Raw genomic sequence first — 23,564 nt, 5'->3', positions numbered from 1 at the left:
TTTTTTTTAAACTTTCTTTTTTCTTTTACTGTGCAGCAAAAGAGAAGTCATTTTTAAGAACTAGTCAGATTCAAAGCTCGTGACTTTCCCTTTTGATTTCCATGTTCCTATCACTCATAGCCAGCTCATTTAATTGTGCTCAGTTGTAAGCAGGGAAAATGTACAGTCCTAACATTTGTTTTTTTTTAATACTAAAGTCAGCAGGTTTCACTTCTCCATCAAGGTACCTCACTTCCTGGATGTCAGACAGACTGAAAATTCAGAAGAGGGCAGCTGTGACATCTTGTTTCTCTATAAAATAGTACCAATCACAGGAGCAACTGGGAGTATATGATGCTCTTTTGTGCAGCACAGAGAGTCTGGCTCCAGGCTGAGAGTCGTCTGGTCTGTTCATCATAGATGACATGGCAAGTAATACTCTCATGACTGTCTTTATTTCCTTCCTCCTATCAGCCTGTTCACATCAGCATTCTTCAGGCGCACGTCATTGGTCCGTTAATGACGGCAGCTATAGTAGTCCCTTCACTTTGGGTATGGGAATGTCATTAGATTTGTTACTTACTGATTACCAATTAAGTAGAGGACTGAGATTGCTATTGTTTAAACCCTGAGTGTGCCTCTGTGTGTGTGTTGTGACTCTAGAAATGGCCCCAGTTGAGAAGGATACTCCGTATATACAGGTTTACTGCCATGAAACCATCTAGGACTCCTCTGGCCAGTGACAAACTAAAGGAATTGGCAGGTAAAGCTCAGATTTTGGTTTGGTTTGTATAGATGATCACTGTCAGATCAAGTAATGTGATGATCTATTTTGTTGCCTATGAGCCAAGTGGCTGGTTCTCTTAGTCCTTAGTTTTATGATTTATTAGTCCGCATCATAAGTATGATATCCATCTCCTCTATAGGATGTCAGTGTATGAGATATTTTATTGAAGGGTATAGAATTACATTATGTTATGTTAGTATGTTAGCTTCATTAAGCCTTCATCATGTAAACGTCATTGATTGATTATGTGTGAGTAGGTTATTTTATAAAAAGCTCTGTCAGCTCAGCCTTCTAGTAGTTTCTCTGTACTGCATTGTAGTCTCACCCTGCCTCTCGAACTGAAACAGTTACCTGCTTTAATACTGCAATTCAACTGGACAAAATAGGAACAACAAAATCACGCTCTTGACTGCTGCAGCTTTCACTGTGCAGATTGTTGAGTGCCTGAGCAGTGTGGCATTTCCCTTCAAACTTGAAATCTTGGCCTCAATAACTCAGGATCAAGTCAAGTTTTGCTAATTCAAAGCACATGTCCATCCATATTTATTTGTCCTGTGATATACTGTACTCATCATCAGACACTTAATAAAGAATGATGAAAGTTAAACCAAACATATTGATCTGAGGTTGTACTTTAGGTGCAGACAACGCTGTAATATAGATGTCCATAAGCAAACAGCTGGAGGGACCGGGAAGACTGTAGAGAGATTTTTGGATTCAGTGTAAAGAAACAGGTGACAAGTCAGAGAACACACCAGAGGTATTTATAGATGGTAAGAAATTGATACTGAAACTGTGCAGCAGAAGGCAGAGACAGACAGCAAAGGAGAGAGAGAGAGTGAGAGAGAGAGAGAAAAGGAGAGGGAGTGGGCAGGGCTCTAGGTGTCTGAGAACAACAGCACACCAGGCCGGCAGGATATGAAGAGGGAGTGAGATGAAAGGAAGGAGGGGAGGAAGAGGAGAGTGTGTGGTTAAGTGCTTGTATGTGTGTGTGTGTGTGTGTGAAATTAGACTGAGACAGTGCCCGAGTGCAGGACAGTCAGCCTGGGAGGGAGATGCTTGAAGAGAATGAGGAGTAACAGGGCGAGGCAGCAGCGAGAGGCACTGAGTGTATGTGGTTAAGGAATAGTGTGTGAACAGAGGGATGCAGTCATGTCTCTGTGATAGGGAGCAGCACAGCAACCGTAACTATGCTGAGCCCCAAGATAAAACAGGCACGCCGGGGTAAGTACAGTCCCCACACCCCTTACTCCATCCTTACTGTATGCTCCATCTCTTTTCTGTCAATCCTTGGTTTTCTGTTTTTTATTGTTCTCAGTTGTGCAGTCCATCACTTTCTCTGTCTCTGCAGAGCTTCATCTGTCCAGCTGTGTTTTTAATAACGTGACATTAATATTTTGTCTGGTGGTTTCATTAGTAATGACATCAGAAAGGTGTGACAGTGCCATACTGCTGCTGAATCAGTGTGACTATTGTTATCAGCAGTGACCTGAGTTCTCATGCATGATGTGGTGCGTTGAGGCGCTCATTGAGAGTTAACAGGCGCTACTACCTGGTGATGTAATCCCTCATGTCTTTTGATTACACCATCCTCATTCCAAGGAGGTTTGACCCGATGGAGATACTGTGGGTTGGAGTAAACATGGCTGCTGAAAGGATAATTGTCAATGCAACAATGGTCTGTATATCCTGACATATTCACACCTGAACACATGACTCCCTCTCTCTGTCTGTCCCAGGTTTACTCCATCTGTTCAGCTGTGGTTTTGAGGAGGTGAAACTAGACTCTAGATGAGAGGTGGTGAGAGCAATGCACAGCTCTTAACTCCTGTAAATCACAACAGCTGAGTGTCAAACATAGTTCCTCTAACCCAGGCTAAAATCTACTTGTGACCACTGAAGTTGGGAAAACACATATGTATGCCTCTCACATGACTGTATGAAGATGAATTTGGAAGCTGTAAATCACAGGAACAGCTCCTGGCACTGAGACTATCACGGTGCAAAGCAAAAATATTTATTGTGCTTTTTATTATTCAGACAATCAGACTGTTTCAGGTGGCTTGCGGAGTTGTGACATTGCCAAATTATCTCAAGGAAATGGACCAGTACTGGCTTTAGATGAGGGTATCCATATGATTGTTGTTTTAGAGGCATGTCTAGCCTGAGAAGAAATAAAGGTCTGTGAGGATTTCTCATCTCCTGAAATTAATTTCGTGTGTTTGCATGAAAATTGTAATAACAGAGAGAAATATTGGCTAGAAGCAGCTGTGTGTTTAGGCATGTTTCTTGCTTCATTGGCAGTCATTCTTATTCTAGACCAGCCATAAAAAAGACCATAAAAGATGATGGGAAGGAGAAGTGCCTCTTCTTTCTCCTTCATAAAGTTGGAGAGTGCAGTAGCTTGCTTGCCATCTCTCATTTGCTGTAATGGTATTCTTCTTTGATTAGATTCCTAGCTTTGCTCTCCTATGACCCTTTTATGCAACATCATTCAGGGCAAATTCAGACAGCATCACAGAGCTGGATCAGCACTCAGAAGCTGAGATATCAGACCCGACTCCTAAGCAATTAAGGAGTGTGGAGTTTTACAGGAAGACATTACTGAGTAAAACTCAGTAATCAGATGTTGCTGAGGCTTCTGTCCATTATCTCTTTAGCTGGATAATTATTAATGCTGAGACATTTGCGTGAATAAAGAAGGGCTTCACTCAGCAAGATATGATACTTTTGAGGCACCATAGTTTTAAAACTACCATGAAGACTTGGCATTTATTTAATGGATTCAATGTCCCCAATTTCCAAAACTGGTCAGGTTTCCATATTGCACCATTATCAGCATAACCCTGGCTGAAGCCTGATTACCTGGAAAAACCCAAACAGACAAACCAATGCCATACAAACAGGGTCTGAAACCAGAACCTTCTTGTGAGGCAACAGTGCAAACGTCTTCGCCACTGTGCCATCCTTATTAGTCCACTACATTTATAATTACTAGTTTTTTTCCCCCACAGGTTAGTATACAAAACATTTGGTCAGCTAATAAAATGTAATACACTTTTATAGTTTTAATTAACTAAAATTATATAAAACAGTTAGCACCACCATGACCAACTACAAGAGTAACATGCTGCTCATTCATTAAAAAAATAAAATAAAATGACAACTAATAAAATAATATAATAGTTTAACACTCACATATTTGTACACTTCTGCTTTACAGTAGATAAAAAAGTTCCTCTCAGAAAATTTCCTGAAAATTTGCTTCCTTTTTTTTTTAAACTGTACAAGATGCTACCATGCTGCTGTATTTATAGATTTTTGCTCAGCCTTTTCCTGCTGTCAGCACACACTTTTGTTAATGACTGCTTCACGTGGTCTCTAGTCTTCTTCCTTCCTAGGCACCATGACTGTGCAAATGAAGGACATCCAAAATGGGGAGAAATAAAATGAGGAGTCCAGACAGAGAGCGAGATAAGTGGGGGGAGAGAGGGAGGAAGAGAGAGAGTGAGAGAGAACCAGAAAGAGAGATTTCAGTCCAAGCCTGTTACAGAGACCTTTCCTGCTGTCCTCAGCCAAAAGCAAGATGCAATTAACAGGAGAAAAAAAAAAAAAAAAAAAGACGCCATTGATTTCTCTCTCCTCTCCCTCTGCCTTCTGTTTATCTCTCTCCTGTTTTCGCTTTCCCCCTGGCTCCCTTGGGATCACTCTGCTGTGGCTGTTTTTGCTCTATACCTTAGGCATACAGATGCTGATATATAATCCATGCATGTGATCAGTCTGTAGCTGTTAAAAAGCAACCTGACCCAGAGTGAAATTCCTCTGCACAGCAATGTAAATAATATACAGTACGTAATTAGTAATATCTGAAACACATGATGGAATGTACTGAAATAAATAGGTGGATTTCATCTTAAAGCGGGATGTTTTGTCCATGCCTTGGCAGAATAACCTAAGAGGAAATCTAGATGCATGGTCAAGTCTGTGGGCTTAGCTGTACTCAAGGGAGACATCTGTGAATAATGATTGTAGATTGGCTCTGGATAAATATTTATAAAAATAGGAAACCAACGAAGAAAGAACAAAATAACATGTACTGTATTCTCTCTGCCTGATTATCATTCTCACTTCTCACACCCTTAATTCTGCAAGCACTTTAGCTCGATTTATCTCTGTATGTGTGTCTTTATGTGCAGCGCGGTCTAAGAGCATGGTGCTTGGAGAGTTGTCCCGGGTGTCCAGGCCCTGCTCTCCTCTGGAACAGGAGAAAGCGTTGAAAGCAGGCTGGCTGAAGAGACAGCGGAGTATCATGAAAAACTGGCAGCTGCGTTGGTTTGTCCTGAGGACTGAAGCTCTGTATTTCTACAAGGACCAGGAGGAAACCAAGGCACAGGTGACCCTCACAAAATAACACATGCAGTATATAAGACAGCTACCTGGTGGCATCTGTTGCTGTAGGAGTCCACACTGCTGCATATCTGGATTCATTCTGTGTTTTACTATTTTCAAACTTCTTATATGTTTAGTATTTTCACCCAGAGCCAGCTGATCCATTTTGTGTTCTCTAATTCTGAAAATAGCTTATTGATTTCAAAAAGGGGACAAAATCCATTATGCAGCCCTCAAGTAAATATTCATGTCTTATCTTTATAGTTTCTGGTGTCAAACTAAAGCTGTTCATTCATCTTTCACATGAAAATCATTCTCCATGAAAGGATTCTGACACCCTCCATTAAAGCCATGGTGTGTTGTTGCTTTGACACACACCAACAATGTGGTAACTAGCAGCCTTGTGGTTCTGCTTTAAGCACTTAGTGGTGGCCTATGACCTCTCTAGGCTGAGGGATCAGGAATGCAAGTACTGTACATCAGGAAGCAGCAATAGATGAAGAGATGTTTTGCTGAGTCATCCCTCCGTCCATCATCATTACCTCCCTCTGTTGGACAGAAGCCCAGAGGCCTGTGTGCACAGAACATGCACTACACATCCAAGTCCAGAACCACTAATTGATTTGTTGTTCAGCCCTTGAACACCATTGATACGGATGGTTTTCTCATGCCTACTTGTCTGTTTGTCTTTCTATCTGTCTCCCTTATGTCTTCCTCTCCTTATATCAACAGGGGTGTATTCCTCTTCAGGGCAGTCAGGTCAATGAACTGCCTGCCAATCAGGACGAGCCTGGCCGCCACCTTTTTGAAATTGTTCCAGGTGAGTTGGCATAGTGATAACTCTGCTGTGTAAGGAAGTGAGTAAGTCTTGTTCAAGTGAGGCTAAACCATATACCATAGATTCTGTCTAGATACTTACTTAAAATTTTACGTTATTTAAAGCAGCTCTAAATTAATTTCTCACCAATGCCAATACTGAAACCTAGAATGTTTTTTCACAGAAAAGACATCAAAACTGGACTCAGTCTATGAGCGCCAAACCTGATTATACCTGTCACCCATGTATTTGTAGTGATAAAACCCCAAATTGTTGAACATCTGTACAGTACATACAGTACAACCACTAGGACATCAACCCAGTGCCAACTTTGCGGTAAATTACAGAAACATCTATCTGTGCTGTTTAAAAATGGGATCATGTTGTCCATACACTACATTATATCATGTGTGACCCAGAATTCACATGATGAATGAATAAAAACAGAAGTAAGTCAATAACTACTATGCATATGAGTCACAGGCTGTAACAAATGCATGAACTATGCAGAGGAGCAGAAAGGATGTGGTTGTCACAGCCATGTGACGACAACTTCATTAAACTTCATTCACTTACAGCAGTGGGCATTATTGACCGCATAGACCACAGAGCAGGTGTGTGACATGCATCAGAGGTCCTGCAGGGAAAAAAGCCTCAATTTTGTGGAAACAATGTCCACAGAATCAGCGTGACAATTTTACTTTCTCCGTCTGAAAACACTGGTACTGTATGCCAGTTTGTTGCATCTTCTATGCTGAGTTTTTGAATATGGTAATAAAAAGACACGAATGCTGCTCTTCACTGAAACAGTATTCATTACAGTCTCTGTATTTAGAAACAAATGAATGTCAGCATATTTAAATGTAATGTATAAACATTAAACTATTGTGTCATTGAATATTAATACATTCAATGTTGTTCTGTAGCATATGATGTTAACCTCATCCCCACCTCATAGGCTTCATTTGATGCTACAGCAGCATGAGCATTACCAGTGATGATCAGGAAAAAAAAGTTCATTCTGATAAATTACCTCCAGGTTTTAGTCTTCAGTTTACATAATGAATAGAGACCAAGGACCAAATGTTAGTTAATACAAATACATAAAGAAACAGTGATGTGTTTGAAATCAAATGTTTGTGTTCTAGACAGAGTGAGGTGCCTGGTGCAGTTGCTGGTGTCCACAGGGAACACTGGGCCATCTCTCACATATATAACACATTATGCACCACAGTGCAGTAATGAATACAGGTACTGAAACATAGCTCTACAGCAGAGCTTATGCAGCCTCCTTACAAAGCCCTGTGTCCCTGGGATTGCTTTTGAAATGTTTCTGCTAGTGCAAGTGCAATAACATTTTGTGCTTTTAGAAATCTGAGAAAGAGATGCACCTTCTCAAAAACAGTTACAATTGTATGTATATATGTATATGTGTATGTGTGTGGGTGTATATATGTATATGTATATATACAAGTTACATAGAGGAAGTGAATTTCAGATAGCTTAATCAAAGCTAAACTTAAAACAAACCAAAATGTCAAACTAAAATGTCAAAACCGGTGGTATCAAGCTGTGTGCACCCAGAGGAAGGAGGACACAGCTGCATGGTTGAGTCTTTGTACTTTACAGGGGTGCTCATGGTAATAAGGTTATTGAAAATACAGATACTTCTGTCTGGTAAAACTAACCTGTTTACACACACTGTGGTTGATGTAATCAGCAAAGTAACTTGCAAGTGTGGTATTTATTCTGCCTATTATTCCACATATGTAAAGAACAGTAGTTTTGAGATGTGCGAGTCATTTTGTCCTATTGATCCAGAGAGTAATAAAATATGGCTGTGCTTTCAGGGGGAGCAGGAGAAAAGGATCGAACAGGTATAAGCCATGAATCATTCCTGCTGATGGCCAACTCTCAAAGTGACATGGAGGAATGGGTCAGAGCCATACGTAGAGCCATATGGGCTCCACTTGGGGGAGGTGTGATTCTTAAATATATGCATACACTCTGACACACAAACGTCTATTATACAGCACTGTTTATTGTATTTAGGCATATAAATTATTAATGCTTTAAAGAAGGGACTATTTGGTACACATAATGAAACATACCTAGCTATTACTGACTTAACTGGTGTTTACTTTCTGTGCTGTGTGGCTACAGGGGTCTTTGGACAGCATCTCGAGGAGACAATGTTGTATGAGGCTCAGTGTGGCCCTCAGCGACTGGTCCCTGTGCTGGTTGAACAGTGCGCATGCTTCATACGTGAACATGGGCTCAAAGAGGAGGGCCTTTTCAGGGCCCCCGGACAGACCAATCATGTTCGAGAGCTGCAGGGTGCATTTGACCGTGGTGAGAAGCCAGTGTTTGACAGGTGAGGCAGAGGGATGAGGCACTTTATCAATGGGTGCATGTCAAGCTCTAATCAGTGTTGGATGGTACGATTTATGTTCACCGTTTGTCTCTTACAGTACCACTGATGTCCACACAGTGGCATCGCTACTAAAACTGTACATAAGGGAGCTGCCAGAACCTATAATCCCATTCTCCAAATATACACAGTTTCTCTCTTGTGCTTCGCTACTTACCAAGGATAAAGAAATGGTAAAAAAAAACAAACAAACATCTGTCTGTCTCCTTGTTGATATACCGTTTCCAAATACCCACCTTGTCAGTTAACACGTTTTTCTTGTTCAAGGGTATTACAGAACTAGGCAAACAGGTGAAATCCCTTCCTCAGGTCAACTACAACCTCCTTAAATACATCTGCAAGTAAGTAAACACTGTCTTGTCTGCCTGTTGTCGCCTGTAGGTATTAGCAGTTGTTAAGCACACTGATGTGAATATGATGGATTTCATTGTTACTGCTGTTTTCCATTCACTGTTTGATAATTAAGGCTTTGTCACTCTGTCACCCAAGAAAAATAACACCCACACCCTCATTATCAGGAGATATGACATCACGTTGAATGACTTTGATTCCACGTCTTCTCTGCCTTTTGCAATTATGTGAACATTATGAGTTTAGCCCACACACCAGCCAGAACCATGACTTATGAATTTTACTGAATAGAAAGGAACTGAGTTTTAAACTAGTTTAGGCAGTGCAGTCCTTGCTGAAACTTTTATGTGGAAATAAATTATTTAATACTCAGAAATTGGTTCCTGTCTGCCCAGGTTTCTGGATGAGGTTCAGTCTCACTCCAGTGAAAATAAAATGAGTGTTCAGAATCTCGCCACTGTGTTTGGACCCAACATCCTTCGGCCCAGAGTGGAAGATCCAGTTACCATGATGGAGGGTTGGTGATGATGATAACGTCTGCAGTTGTGGCAAATATGCTTTACAAACAATATGTACAAATGAAACACCTCTAACAAATTTCTACTTGTGTATTCTATGTGTTTGTCATTGTAAACAGGAAGTTCACAGGTGCAGCACCTGATGACAGTGCTAATCAGTGAACATTCTCGGCTCTACCAATGTGACAAGCCAGAAATTCAGACCAAGATCCCACCACAGCAACAGCAGAGTCCTGTACACCGAGGTAAAGTGGAATGGCTCCCACAAGGAGACAATGATCACTCACCCTCCTTGGACACAGGATCCAAAAACCCTAAAGAGAAACCACAATGTTATACTCCCTCTATAGATAGTAAACCAGCTGTATTGAGCCCCAGTACAACGTCGGAAACGGGTGAGGGTGGTCAGATTGAAGAGAAGCGTAAAAGTAAAACAGATGAGAAAGTGGATGTAAAGGCAGACACCAAAACTGACGAGAAAAGTGGAAGTGAAGTAGCTGTTAGCCCCAGTAAACAGTCTAAAGCACTGCCTTCCTGGAGGTGCTCTTTCAAGGGGAATGCAGCATCTGGGGGCACAAGGGGGAAAATAGGAGGATCAGCAGGGGACGTGTCAGCAACTGGTGGGACCAACTGGCTGATGAATGGCCTGTCATCTCTCAGAGCTCACAGACGCACCACCTCATCTGGTGAAAGACTGAAAGACTCTACTCTGTCTCTGAAGGATTCTACTCTCTCCCTTAAGGAGACCGCTCTCTCAATTAAGGACTCACAGAGAGACTCTGATGAAGACTCCTCTCGAACATCCCTGTCTCAAAGAGCCCTGCAACAGTCCCACAGAATGTCTGCTTATGACAACGTTGCCCCCTCTAGCCTAAGCTTGCCTGCTGACACCTCATCCATCTGGACGTCCTTTGAGATCTCGTTGGCTGAGCCAGACAGAAGCGATAAGACTGTAAAATCAGGTCAGGGTCAAGAAAGAGCCATTGAGGTTAGAGACAGTCCAAATACTCTGGATCACACTGCAGGTGGTACGGAGGGTGATCTTGCAGGGACAAATGAAGGTCTAACCAACATGCTGACCCAGCTCAAGCAGGAGCTGAAAAAACAGAAGATAAGCTATGAAACCTGCATTCGCAGGTAAGACTTAGTCACTTGATATTTCCTGTCAAAACTACCAATTATAATCAGCATGAAGTATGATTTATAACCTGTTCCTTCTCTTCTTTGAGGCTGGAGGAGTCATGTTCTAAGTACCAGTCCCAGGTCAACTGCCTTGAGGAGGAGCTAGACCAAGAGAAGAAGAAGTTTCACATGCTGGAGATCCGACTCAGGAACTCAGAGCGGGCACATCAAGACGCAGAGAACAGAAACATTCTCCTCCAACAAGAGATGGAGGAGTTCTTCAAAACTCTTGGAGATCTGACCACAGGAGCAACACGGATCAACTAGATCAGACCAACCTGCCTTCATCTGGAAGAAGGAGATTTATTGGTGGGAATTCCAGCCAGCCCCAAAGCTTTGAAGACCAAATACCTCTAGTACAGTACTACTTGCCACCATGTCCTCTTTAGTATGGCCGTCTTGTGCCTACACTGACCTGTGCCGGTGCCAAATGTAATCTCCTCTGGACCAAGCACCTCTGATTTTAGTATTCCATAAAATTCCTTATTATACTCCACAGGTCATGATGCTCATTATTTATTGACTGAATCCCTATGTAAAAGACCACAAGCCTTATTAATGATATGAGGTACAGTCTTCCTATACACACTCCTTCCATTTACACTTAGAACTCACATTCTTGCAAGAAATGTTGACAGTAAAAGAAAGGACAATGTTAGACATTAAAATTCAACTCTTTTATTTGCTGGAGTTGAAGGTAGACAGTTTTCATTTTCAATGTATATAATTGGTCTGTTAGTGAGGCAACTTTAGATCCAAAGGCTAATATTCACATCCTTACTAAAAAAAAAAAAACACCATGTTAACTCTTTTCTGTCAGCCATCAGAAGACTGCAGCATTGTCCCCTGTTGTGCTAAATGGCTTTCCTCTCATTCCTCTCCACAGACCTGCGGGAAAACCAGATTTGCTCAGAGTAAACTTGTGTAATCTATCCTAACTTTTCTATTTGTAAGGAACTGGAGGGAAGGAAAACCATGAAAAAAGCCACAACAGTCAGATGACCTGTGGTCCAGAAAGTGTCAGGAAATGCATCACAATCCCCAAAGGGCATTTTGTGAGCTGACGCTAAGGGTTACTGAGCCTTGAATGCCCAACACTGAAAAGGGCAAAAGGACAGGTTGGACAATTTGAGCCATCAAATACATCCAAAGGTTACCATAGCAGGTAGCAAACGTCTGTTTCCTGACTGTCAGAAAACATACATACATCTACAGTAAAATGTACAGATCATTACTGAGTACACTAATCTATGAATTATATTGCACAGAAAAAGAAAAAAGTAAAATGCATATAAATAGTAGTTCTGAATGAAATGTACATAACATACAATAGACACCTCCTAGCTTGAAATAAATAAATAAATAACACAAATACAGCAAAAAAAAAAATCTTTTTGCAGTTCTTTTGAATTACATTTGCCATGATATACATACGGTATCTTTAAAAAAAAAAAAAAGTGTGTTTGAGTGTGTGTGCATGTGTGAGGTAGAACTCAGAAAGACGCACCACATAACAGAGGAGTCTCTGCCATGAAAAGGACTGAAAATCACTGAACTTATTAAGGGCACTTAAATTAAATATCTTAACTATCAGACAGCTGTGAATACTGCCTGTAAGAACCTGCCAAAAGGTCAAAGTGGCTAATTTAGACTTCTCTAGCGACAGTCCCCAAATACAACACTCATTCTAATCACTGTAGTGGCTTATATTAGCTTCTTACAGCCCTAACAGTAATCACTGGCTCCCTACTATGCCACATCATTTCTGTTCACTTACATTCATCCTGCTCTTCCTCATCCAACAGACCATTACCTACAAATTACATCTAAATAATTAAGTTAAAATACAGTTAGTTTACAGTGTGCTATAGTAAAAAAAGAAATTCAGTGTCATGGCAATAAACCATTTGAATGCTTGTCAAGATGCACACAGTCAGAAAAGACACAATACTAAGAAAGTAACTTGGATACTCCAAGTGATGCTTTCTACAAGAAAGATGAGGATCCATGTTAAAATAAAACCATCTAATTGCATTAAGGATCAAAAATGAAATGTGCTATAGTCTACTATGGTGTCGATTCATTCAAATGTGACCGAAAAAATACAAAAGCCTAATGAACTATTCAAAAATATAGTCAACAATGTTCCAGTGCTAGAACTGGTATTCAACTGTGTAGCAGTAGCTAAAAAAAACCAGCAATGTGTAAAGTACACTCAAATCCCTCTTTCATAACATACATCACTGATTCACATCAAAACATACTCTGATTCTTTGCAGCAAAAATACAGTAATAATGATACAATTTCAAACCACAGTCATTTACAGCAGTATAGGGGGAGAGGAATTAAAAACAAACTGTACATTAAAAGCACAGCTCTACAAACTAAGATGAGAAGTTCTATTGGTTTAAAGCCTCTCCCATCACACATGACGAGGAAAGGTTTGTTTTCGTGTGTGTTTGTGTATTGTACGTGTGCGTTATCTGCAGCAGGCCAGTGCACCCAGAGAAGTATGGCTGTCCAGGTTGCTGTCTGTTTCAGAGGTCATGGTGGGGTCACTGCTCGGATCAGTTGGTTCTGTGGACATGGACGAGACGTCATTCGCCGAGGAGGAGGAGGAGGACGATGACGACGGCTGAGGAGGGCTGTCGATCACTGCTGCACCTGTGCTGCGAAAAACACACGTCAACGCATAGGTTTCAATGAAGTACACAAGATTCTACACTTATACGAAGTGTCACAGAAGCAGATGTAAAGATGAAAATTATACAGATGTCTCAGTTACTCTACCATTCTAGCTATATATTTTGTGTAGTCAGGAAATGCATTGAAACAAAGGCAAAGCCAAAAATAGTCATATTCCAAAACAATTTATTACATATTAAAGTTTACTCTTGAAATATTTCAAATGTATTTATTGCATTATATTATCTGAAAATATTATAACTTGATTTTTTGAGGACTTAAACTTAACACTTAAAATATGTTGAAACAATGTTCATATAACTTAGAAGAAACTGTCAAAGTTTCAGCTAAATCCATCCCACATTTAGCCTAGAAGCTTGCAGGTCTAGGTTAAGTGAGTGTGAAAAAAAAAAAAAAGAAAAAAAAAAACTTGCCCTACCAACATATTTAATTTTGTATTAAGCCACTGATAAATACCCATCATGTGCCTCTAACAAACAAAAACAGTAATGATTTAAATTCACCCTTCCACGTCTCTGTATCCGTCAAAGTAATAAGGATTCCTCACCTAAAGGAGGTGGTTGGCCTCTTATCACTCCATTTTTTGTCCAGTCTTCCCATTCACTCACTTCCTTATAAATTAGCTCTACAAATGGAAGAACATATAAAAGTTAAGTAATTCAGAAAGCAGTGATGCATGCACTACAATATGCGATGACACTCTTTCTGTACAGTCAAGAGTGTATGGCATATTATACAGTCGAAATAGCGTCATGTTTCTAATTTGGATGGGCTGTACTGGTGTGACCCTTCAAAAATGAGTGAGGGGTCATAATCACCTGGCACGGGTTAGGATGAGCTCATCGTGCTGTGCAACTGAAAGTGATATTCACTCACAATCCAAAGTCCAGAGTCAAGTTCCCCACAGTGGAAAACACTAACTGGACGGCTTTAAAAGGGGATTTCAAGTCATGAAACGCAGCCTCTGGCAACTATAGTGGAGATACAAAGCTCCTTGGGCAACAATGTCTGTAAACAACTGAGTGCACTTTCATTGGCTGCCCCACTGGATTTCTTTACACGCTGTTTATTTTTGTACTTTCCTTGAATAGAAAATAATCATGTCACCACTCATAAGTCACTAATGATAGAACCAAGTGACCATTTCCTTTTCATTGTGATCCCGACGGTGAAAAGTGAAGTGTGGAGTGTAGTCTGAGCAATCTTAGGCTGTCTAACCTTTCCACTCTTCCACGGTATGCTCCCTCTCATCCAGCTGTTTATCTGGGATCTTTGGAGGAGGCTGAGAATGAGAAAATAGTTTGAATGGCACACTGGAGGCAGACGATGAATGCCATCTTTCTACTTCCAAACATAGAATGAAGTTGGTCATGCGACCCATTTAAGGATCACACAGTCCGAACAGCGATCCACCTACCGCTTCCACTTCTGCTGGGTCGTACCAAACATTAATATATGGGTGTTGCAGGGCCTCATCTACAGAGATGCGCTTGGAGGCATCAATCACTAACATCTTGGATAAGAGATCTCTAGCTTGGCTCGCTGGGGAAAGAAACAACAAAACAGTTAAGACGCCTTGATCACTGAAGCCATGACAGAGAAAAAAAAAAAAAAAAACACTACCTTTCAGTTTGTTGTGATCAGAGTCAGCAGGGAAAAGCACATCTGGGAAGAGTTTCTCAAAGCTGTATCCAGCATAGCGTGGCCTGTTTTCTACATATGTTCTCACTGACTGGTTCAGCTTCATTAGGAAATCCTGAGATGGAGTGCCCAGCTGCTCAATTACCTTGTTCCACTGGTCGATGTCTGAAGTGAAAATGTTAAGGAAACAGGCCACAAGGACACTAGTCACCCTCCAGTCAGGGCGCCGTGACATGTAACTTTTTTTGAGGTGCGACACCAACTTCTGCTTACTTTGATTACGCACACACATAAATTACATTGTCTCTGGTAATGCACACATTCTCTCCCTTTCTATAGAGCTAATACATAACCTGCTGTATATATTCTCTCAGAAACTACTGCCTTTGTTGGCTGATTTGGCTTGAAGTTCTCAAAATACAAAGGCGTAGCTGCGCAATGATGGAGGTCATGTCTCAAAACTTGAGAATGGATAGCAGTGACAGAGGGAAACTCAGGATGGTGCTTGATCTATTTACACAGAATGAAGCAATGACACAGCGAACAATCAATGATGGGGAAGGATACGATCAGTGCCGGGGAACAACACGCTCCCCCTGATCATCTCTGCCACTATGCAGCCCACTGACCAAACATCCACTGGAGGTGGACAGATAGATGAGAGGGAGGTGGACATGCAAACAAAATAGTGCACAAAAAAAATCCACAAAAACAACAAACATAGTAAGAAGAATGCAAACAGGGTAGCAGTGGTGTGATGGTGTGTGCAAATGAAAATGGAGACCATGCAACATCAGCCAGATATATGAGAGTGAGCAATGTTGAACTTTATATCACATGACTCGTAGAAAGCTTCAAATAAAGCATGTTACATTGGGCCATATAAACAGTTGCCCACAGCATGGCATGAAATATTTTACTCAAGCCAAAACTTAACGGCCGCAAACACTTTATAAATACCGTTAAGATTAACAATATGAAGAAGAATTTTAAAGACCCAAGGATACAGTCTCTTCCTGGGAAGAGGATTTTATGGCGAACCATTTCTGCCAGTATGCAGCCCACAGACCATATGTCCACTAGTGAAGTGGAACATGGCAGATAAAGCCAATAAGAGGTGAGAAGAATGCACAAAAACAGGTTAGTTACTTGTAGGAAACTAGTTAGTGAGCATTTACTTAGAGCAAAATTCTGTTATGTACAAAACACCATGCAGCTTACACTGTGTTAAAAGCAACATTTCTTTTCAGGTCCCTGTATATGGGTTATAACATTTCTAATGCAATGTAACTGCAATTAAGTTTTATATGTTGAAATGTATATTATATATTGTATAATTATATGTTGTTCAAAGGTTGACTGAGTGACAGATACATTACATAGATGATCACTAACCATTTGCTTGGTAACCCATGCCCAGGATGACCTCTGGTGCCCTGTAGTAGCGTGTAACAACATATGGTGTCATCAGGAGCCCTGTGGCGGCCGTCCGTGCCAAGCCAAAGTCCAAAATCTTCAGTGTACAATCTGACTTGACGACTATGTTGCTGGGCTTGAGGTCCTACAGAGGAACACACACCAACATGTTCAGATGGAAGATTGGTTCCACATTAAGACATATTGCCCAGTTGTATTTCTCCAACAAAATTCTTGAAAACTTTTTGTTCATTCCCTGCAAAAGCTACATAATTATCCATCATGACCAACATCCAGCTGACGGCCTGCAGGCATCTATTTTATAATGATTACACTTTGTTCATGTCATTTTCAACAGGCTGGAGGTGGTTTTCTTGCTGGTAGCAAATTCATTCCAAGCTCACATTTTCAAAATGAATCAAGCAGTGGCATTTTACAATGTTATTTTTGTTTTTTCAGAGATTGTCTGCTTCATTCTGTTTGATCATGGCCTTTAACAGATCTTGGCACAATGCATGTTTGAAGATGATTAGATTTTTTTATTTCCATGATTTCAGTTGTTGTGAGAGACCCACCTGACTGCTTCTTTCTGATGCTAATGTAGCTCTCTTCATGATGAGATACAGTGTCATCAGGAGGCCTCTGACACAATATACGCATTTATTTCACATGCGCATATTATTGACAAATGTCAGAAGTCTGTCCCACATCAGCTTAATTAAAGCTGACAGAAATTCAGTGTTTTGTTCATGGTTCTCCCATTAAGAATTTTTGATTTGATGTTTTTAACTGAAACCATGAGGTAACACAAAAAGTTCCCAATATATTTTTAAAGGGTTTTGTGATGACATCATTCGTCGTCTAATAGTCTGCAATGTGACTGTCTGCCCTTAGATTTAAATGTCAAATATCGCAGCAGGTTTAGCAGTTCCTCTTCGGGACGCTGGCCTGGCATTAGCTTGTGATATTTACCCTGTGAATGATGCCGGCAGCATGGAGGTGTTTGATGCCGCACAACATCTGATAGAGCAGATAGGACAGCCTCTCGTGGTCCAGCTCCATCTGAATAACCTGGCACAGGTTGGCATCCATCAGCTCCATCACCAAGTACCTGATTTGGCAGAAACGGTTCACGCAAGTGTTTTGGGAAACATTTGAGCAAACACACAAGAGGGAGTAATTATGTTTTATGAATGATATATTCTGTATGCTCAAAAAATGAAAAACACACATGCACATGCATCCATACTTTACATCCAGTTACTTACACATCTTGGAATTCTTCTAACGATTTCTGTGGTGTAAATACATTTAGTAGTCCAATGATCTGTGGGTGTAAATGTACCGATCAGAATGATGTTGTCATGACATTTATATGTCACATGGAAGCACAATTTCAGTTACAAACAATACAAATGCAGTGTAAAATGCAATGTCTCATACTGGTAAAATGTAGTGTAACTGAATATATCTGCATACTTACATTTTTGTGATTGACACATTTCATTAGGACTAGCTCTCTGTACGCCCTCTTAGCGTGGGTTTGGTTTTGAAACGGCCGACTCAGCTTCTTGATGGCGACATTTCGTTCAAGGATTTGGTCATAAGCCGAGCTGAAGGACCAGGTTAGTGAATAATTTCAAAATATGAAAACCATTAGACGTCACGGGATGTGGATCAATATATTCTAAACAAATCTGCTTTTGTCGTAAACAACAAACAAGAACATAAAAAGTCATACTATTTAGAGTATATATAGATTTATATAAGTAAATATTCTCTGGTTCTCATACATTTTTTGATGATATCATCAAATTGTGAGCCATATTTCGCCAGGTAGTTTGTGACTGAATACGGATGAGGCTGAAGCACTCACCAGACAATTCCCTGCGCTCCTGAGCCGATGGGTCTTAGATTCTGGTAACGCTTCAACACTGTGAATGTCGAATCCCCAACATCTAAGCTGTAGAACTCTCTTTCTCTCTTGTTTTTATTCATCGCAAAATCTTCAATTACTGCCTTCTGTGCATCCAAAAATGTCCTCTGTGTAGACAAAAACAGGCACACATTCAAATATTTTGTAGTGCCAGGGTACACCAGAGAAGCCACAATAGCTGCTGAGCGAACCCAGTGGAAATCAGACAAATAAAAATCCCCGATTTTGAGTAAAGGAGAAAAGGCACTGTCGAATATCACACTTGAGGCAAACGCTGCTGTTCCTTATCAACCAACTCAGCAAACACACCAGGATGGAAGATTTGATATCATCAGCAGTGGTGGCAGAACAGCAGGCTGCGGAGAGGTCTGCTCCATCAAATGAAAGATGATTCTCAGAGTGACTCTGTCACACTGGAAAACCAAGCCTGGTGATAATTCCTGAGAGTTTGGATCCCAGCCCACGACTCCAGCCCAGTTCTACAAGCAGGTCTTCCACAGGCACATGTTAACTGGGTCAAGTTACCCAAAAAGCTGTTCAGCCCAGAAAAGACACAACACAAAATACAAATTTGTGCACATGATGTTCTCAAACAAGTTTCAATTTGCAGTAAAACAAAAAACATGTAAGGACTAAAAAAGGAGAAAACACCAACACTGGCTTCCTTTCTTTTTATTCCGTTCTTATATAAGCGATAATTACCCTCCCCATTCTTCCACTCTCCCGACAGACAGTCCATATGAGGGATATAACTGCCAGAATAAAATGCGTCAGCTCTCCTTCTGTTCCTCCAGCGTCACAAAGACGTACATAACATCCACCTCCCTCACAACATGAAAATAGACATGCTGCTTCTTTTTTTATTTCAGACAGGAAGGCAATTATCCTCATTTGAATTATGACGGCTTGAATGACATTTCAGTTAATGTGCAGCACTATCAGGTGATATGCACAGTTCTGTAAATACATCTGTTGCTCTGCTGTAAGGCCATTATTTTTTAATTATGGCTATCCAATGAGGATAATTAGGGTCATACAGGGAGGCGATCGCAGGCTGATAGTTACACTCAGCCTAAATTCTTATTAAGTTGAAAGCAGATAACGTCCTTGCTGGGAAATAACTGGTATTGGTCCTCACAGCTACATGCTGCATCAACAAAGTCCCCTAAATCTACCGCACACTATAATATGCCAGTTATGCCTCAGCTGCAGTATTTACAAGGAATGCCGCAGCCATATCAGTAGTCTGATGCAGCTCCTGAGGTCTCATGAATGGACTTGACAGTGAGCTGTAATGCATCTATGTGCAGAAACACAGCACTGCACTGCCACTTAATGAGTCCTTATTTGCTCTAATCAAGCTGCCTCAGCCTAATGGTTTAACGAGTGGCCTCTGAAACATGTCCTTAAAGAACAATTCAGATCCCTGGAGGTTTACATATATGACACTATAAATAACACAAAAATACAATATATGTCACTGTACACTATAGTTACACAATGTGGATACTGTGCAGCTGCTTTGTCTAACATTTAACTAAGCAGCACAGTAAGCACAGATACATGCTTCATATTAGTTCAATAGATAAAACACAGTTTCAGGTTCTCCCAGTGCATCAACTCATCAAAATATGAAAACACATCTCAGCCAATCACATATTGATGGCACAGTATCCTACCTTACGCACAAAATACCTTCTGTCATATAATACGCTCATATGAGACTCAGTGGAGCCGATCCAAAGCTGACGAACCTATTACCTGTCAGCAGGGCGGCGAAGACATCGACAGACTATCGACACGTTATTAATTTTCATATGTCACTGTGTGTTAACCTTGGACACACGACCCCTGGTCTTGACTTGTGGGCGGCACAGGCGCCAGGAAGGTAAAACCCTCCGCAGGCTGCTGCATCAGAAAAGAGCCGTGCGTGTTAAAGCCTGAACGAGCCGGGTAAGCGCACACGGAGACATTACTGTAGTGATAATGAACACCCATACCGTGATATGACGGGGCCCGTCTGTGAAAGTGCTGTGATCCTGGCTGCTGCCACAGTCTCTATGCGAGTGATGTGTACAGACGCGTAACGACGTGAAAAGGGGCATATCTGGATAAGTAATAATCACAGATACAACACAAACAACCGCGTCGGTACAGCAGCATGCACACAGCGACATGCGACCCTCCCCCCACAGCCAAACAATGAGCACGTCTGAGGAGCGGAGGTGCGAATCCTCCTCTTACCTCTGTCACTCAAACCAAGCCCCGCGGTCTGATCAGCGCTGAAATGCTCCGGAGTGGCGGACTGTTTGTTTATGCCGCGGGTGATGATAGATTTATTTCGTTGTGTGGCTTAAAAATACATGACCTCACCAAATTCACTTGCCTACGTTTCCATCTAGCGGCTACTGACAGGCCGGGACGCGCAGTGCGCACGGGGCATGCGTCCCAAAAGCACGTCACTCATCCACGGAGACACACCCACTACGTCCGCTAACCATCCCTCCCTCCTTCCGCCTATTAACGCTATCTATCTATCTATCTATCTATCTATCTATCTATCTATCTATCTATCTATCTATCTCTTTGCAGCATAATAAATTATTAGTGCTCTTCACGCCTGCAGTAGCCTCACTGAAAATACACATAAACAGAGTGCATATAGAAATATTGGCCATATTTGGCTCCAACAGCTCATTATACAAGATAATTATACAAAATAATCAGCTTCATATTTTTCTGCTTTATATTTGTCACCTGAAGATTTTCCAGTGACAAAATAAACGTTAAAATGTCATCCAAACGTGTTTGTTTTTATACATATATAAAATAAGATAAGATAAGATAAAAATAAAGATAAAGATAAAGATAAAGGTAAAGATAAAGATAAAAATAAAAATAAAAATAAAAATAAAAATAAAGATAAAGATAAGATAAAAAATAAAGATAAGATAAGATAAATATAAACATAAAAACTAAACTAAAGATAAACTAAGGGCAATATTTTCCATCATGTCAGTCTGTAGATCTGTATATCTCCACGTGAAACAGCGGGAGCCTCTTTGGACTATGACATGAATAGGCTCTGCAGAAATCCACAGCATCTATAGTTAGGGTAGGTGCCATCTAGAGTTCATCCATCACTTCCTTTACGCTACAACAGCGAAGGTATCCACAGAGCCATGCTCTGCAAAGGCATGTGACTGAATAAGGACATTAGGTAAAAAAAAAAATGTGTTAACTTGGCGCTGGGTATTTTAAATTCTCCCTGCACCCACCTCACAACCCTGGATGGTTGTTATTTATCCTTGTCCCTGCATGCGCAGATACCCCGGGGCCTGCAGAGACAAGCTGCGTGAAACAGACCTGGGAAGCGGCATGGATAAACGTCCCAGTTCCGACTCCCGCAGCAAGACAAGGCTACTACGGTTTCTTACCCCTTGTTCGAGGAGAGCCCGCAGTGTTATGATCATTGTGGTGGAGCAGCCCTACAGCAGCAGGCACCAGCCCACCGGTTTGGCCGAGATCGTTCGTCCTTCCCAGGCTTCTCTGTAGCGCACCCCGGGATCCTCCGCACCTTTGGGCGTCAGACGGATTAGTGAAATCGGTGTAGCTGATCTCACACCACGCGCTATTGGTGGCTCTGCCCTGTCGCTGTCAAAACGCGAGGTTAATCCAATTATGTGTTTAAATGCAAGAAGCTAAGAATAGCTCTAATTACAGTAACAGAAAAAGTTTCAGATCTTCCGCGTGGTGCTTGGTGGTTATAGAGCAAATGAATGAATGAACCATGAACCTGCTGTTCTGTTAATGTCATGAATTACCTGCCACAGCGGAGCAGCTTTTACTGAGAGCACCTCAACACAGCAAAGCGATGATCACGAGGATTATTTAGGATCCGCTGAAGGAGCACTGAAGATAATACAAAAGGATCAGACTGCTGACATAGAGGCCAGGTACCGTTTCCATTCTTCACCATCTCCATCCCATAGTGCTGTTTGGCAGTTTGGCGAATTCAGGTGGGTGCCTTTATATTTAGATAAATCAGTTCTGATAATAAACTGTAGATTTAAGATGAAAAGCAACTCACACTCCTAATAACCATGGCTGAACACTCACAGGACTGTAATGAGATTTACCTTAAAGTGTCATAGTGTAGGTTAGTCAGGCCTGTGAGGACAAAAATCATGTGAATTTTTGTTCCAGACTGTTTAGGCTGTAGCTACATGAACTGGACCCAGACAGCTTGATAGTCTGGACAATACTATCATATTTTGTTTTTCATGGTAGACCACATGAACGTTGGAATAGGATGCCCGTTTGTAGAGAGGCAGAAGACTCTTAAGATCCTTAGATCGTGAAGATATACATTGTTCCAAAATACCAAGGGAACAACACAAATTCCCTGTCTTCACCATGTGGGTGTCTGCTTAAGGCATCCTAACACACTGTCTCTCTCTATATATAATAGGATATCAGGTACTAGTAATTAAAGTCATGGTATGTTCTGCATTTTTGCACAGACATAGTGAATAGAATAAAGATGCTTGTACAACCAGTGAGCCGTGGAGAAAAAACCCTGTATGCAGTGGCAACTAGTGTGTAAAAGCGACATGGTATCTAAGTAATAGATACTAAAAATATTAGGTTCTAGGCAGCAAAAGACAATGTTCGGCTGCACAAGAGACAGGGATGAGAGAATTCCTTTTCAAAGCTTAATAATTCCACATTAATTGTCAGGTTTTAAAGGTTGTGATTTGGGAAGTGCGGATGCCGTCACAGAAATTAGAATTTAATGTCGATGAGGAGAGGAAGCTGGAGAGGGCAAACTTTGTCTATCCAATCAACACACCCAAATGTAAAAGGTAATAGTCGTGTCGTGTATCCCTAGAAATCCTGCAACACGTGACAACCTCGTGAAGATATAATTAAAACCAGTAACCAGGTTTCTATATTGGAGCCTGCAGTGGTCTAAGGCTTTACAGCTACTCACCTGTCGACAGGCGAGGAAGTACAGCTGATGAAGTTTGGGTTCTTCTTCAGTCCCTATATCATAACAGCAAATCAGTGTACAGGGATACTGTATGATAGTCGCTGATTTTAAAAGCCATGTGCAGTTTTAGAAACCCCATAATGTCACAAGTGTGTTTCTGTTTTTTGCCACACATGTGATTTAGTCATGTAAGACCTTCCCTGTATCCAGCCGATAAGCTGGGTGTCATGATCCAAGGATAAGTTTAGTTTAAGTGAAGGATTTAGTTGTGACTAAAGTAATTGCGTTGGTTTGTTATCAGTGAAAGCAGGGTCCTTTGATACTTCAGTGAGTAGACTGTTGTCTAACTTCTCTAAAATATTTTCTCTTGGACCCCGAAGAAACCGAAGAAAGGATGGTGACACAGTTGCTTTGGTG

General features: G+C 41.1%; 2 protein-coding genes across 10 annotated transcripts; one reads left to right on the top strand and one right to left on the bottom strand.

Moving 5' to 3' along the window:
- Positions 1–105: 105 nt before the first annotated feature.
- arhgap22a (Rho GTPase activating protein 22a) lies at positions 106–11,343 on the top strand. Of its 3 annotated transcripts, XM_026308656.2 has the most exons (11): positions 106–407; positions 643–742; positions 4,963–5,159; positions 5,888–5,975; positions 7,823–7,951; positions 8,136–8,346; positions 8,444–8,576; positions 8,671–8,744; positions 9,150–9,271; positions 9,392–10,409; positions 10,502–11,342. In XM_026308656.2, the coding sequence occupies exons 1-11, from the start codon at positions 405–407 to the stop codon at positions 10,719–10,721; spliced, it is 2,295 nt and encodes a 764-aa protein (XP_026164441.1). In that variant the 5' UTR covers positions 106–404; the 3' UTR covers positions 10,722–11,342. The 3 variants fall into 3 exon arrangements, with proteins under 3 accessions (XP_026164441.1, XP_026164443.1, XP_026164442.1); XM_026308658.2 differs by lacking the exon at positions 643–742 and having other exon boundaries at positions 107–407; XM_026308657.2 differs by lacking the exon at positions 106–407 and having other exon boundaries at positions 707–1,990; positions 10,502–11,343.
- Positions 11,344–11,541: 198 nt separating this feature from the next.
- mapk8a (mitogen-activated protein kinase 8a) lies at positions 11,542–20,569 on the bottom strand. 7 transcript variants are annotated; one of them, XM_026308661.2, is made up of 13 exons: positions 20,399–20,569; positions 18,464–18,687; positions 18,095–18,261; positions 17,702–17,831; positions 17,487–17,545; positions 17,191–17,329; positions 16,198–16,363; positions 15,370–15,441; positions 14,785–14,967; positions 14,579–14,703; positions 14,380–14,443; positions 13,709–13,786; positions 11,542–13,119 (listed from the first exon to the last, which is right to left on the bottom strand). In XM_026308661.2, exons 3-13 carry the CDS (start codon positions 18,214–18,216, stop codon positions 12,935–12,937), a joined length of 1,323 nt encoding a protein of 440 aa, XP_026164446.1. In that variant the 5' UTR covers positions 18,217–18,261; positions 18,464–18,687; positions 20,399–20,569; the 3' UTR covers positions 11,542–12,934. The 7 variants fall into 7 exon arrangements, 5 of the variants coding, with proteins under 5 accessions (XP_026164446.1, XP_026164447.1, XP_026164444.1 ...); XM_026308662.2 differs by lacking the exon at positions 20,399–20,569 and adding an exon at positions 20,155–20,335; XM_026308659.2 differs by lacking the exon at positions 18,464–18,687.
- Between the last annotated feature and the right edge of the window lie 2,995 nt (positions 20,570–23,564).

Source organism: Mastacembelus armatus, chromosome 15, assembly GCF_900324485.2.
Source record: "Mastacembelus armatus chromosome 15, fMasArm1.2, whole genome shotgun sequence".
In the NCBI taxonomy this organism is placed as follows: Eukaryota; Metazoa; Chordata; class Actinopteri; order Synbranchiformes; family Mastacembelidae; genus Mastacembelus; species Mastacembelus armatus.
Note: the sequence above shows the minus strand (reverse complement) of the source record. Positions and strands in the feature narration are given on the sequence as shown.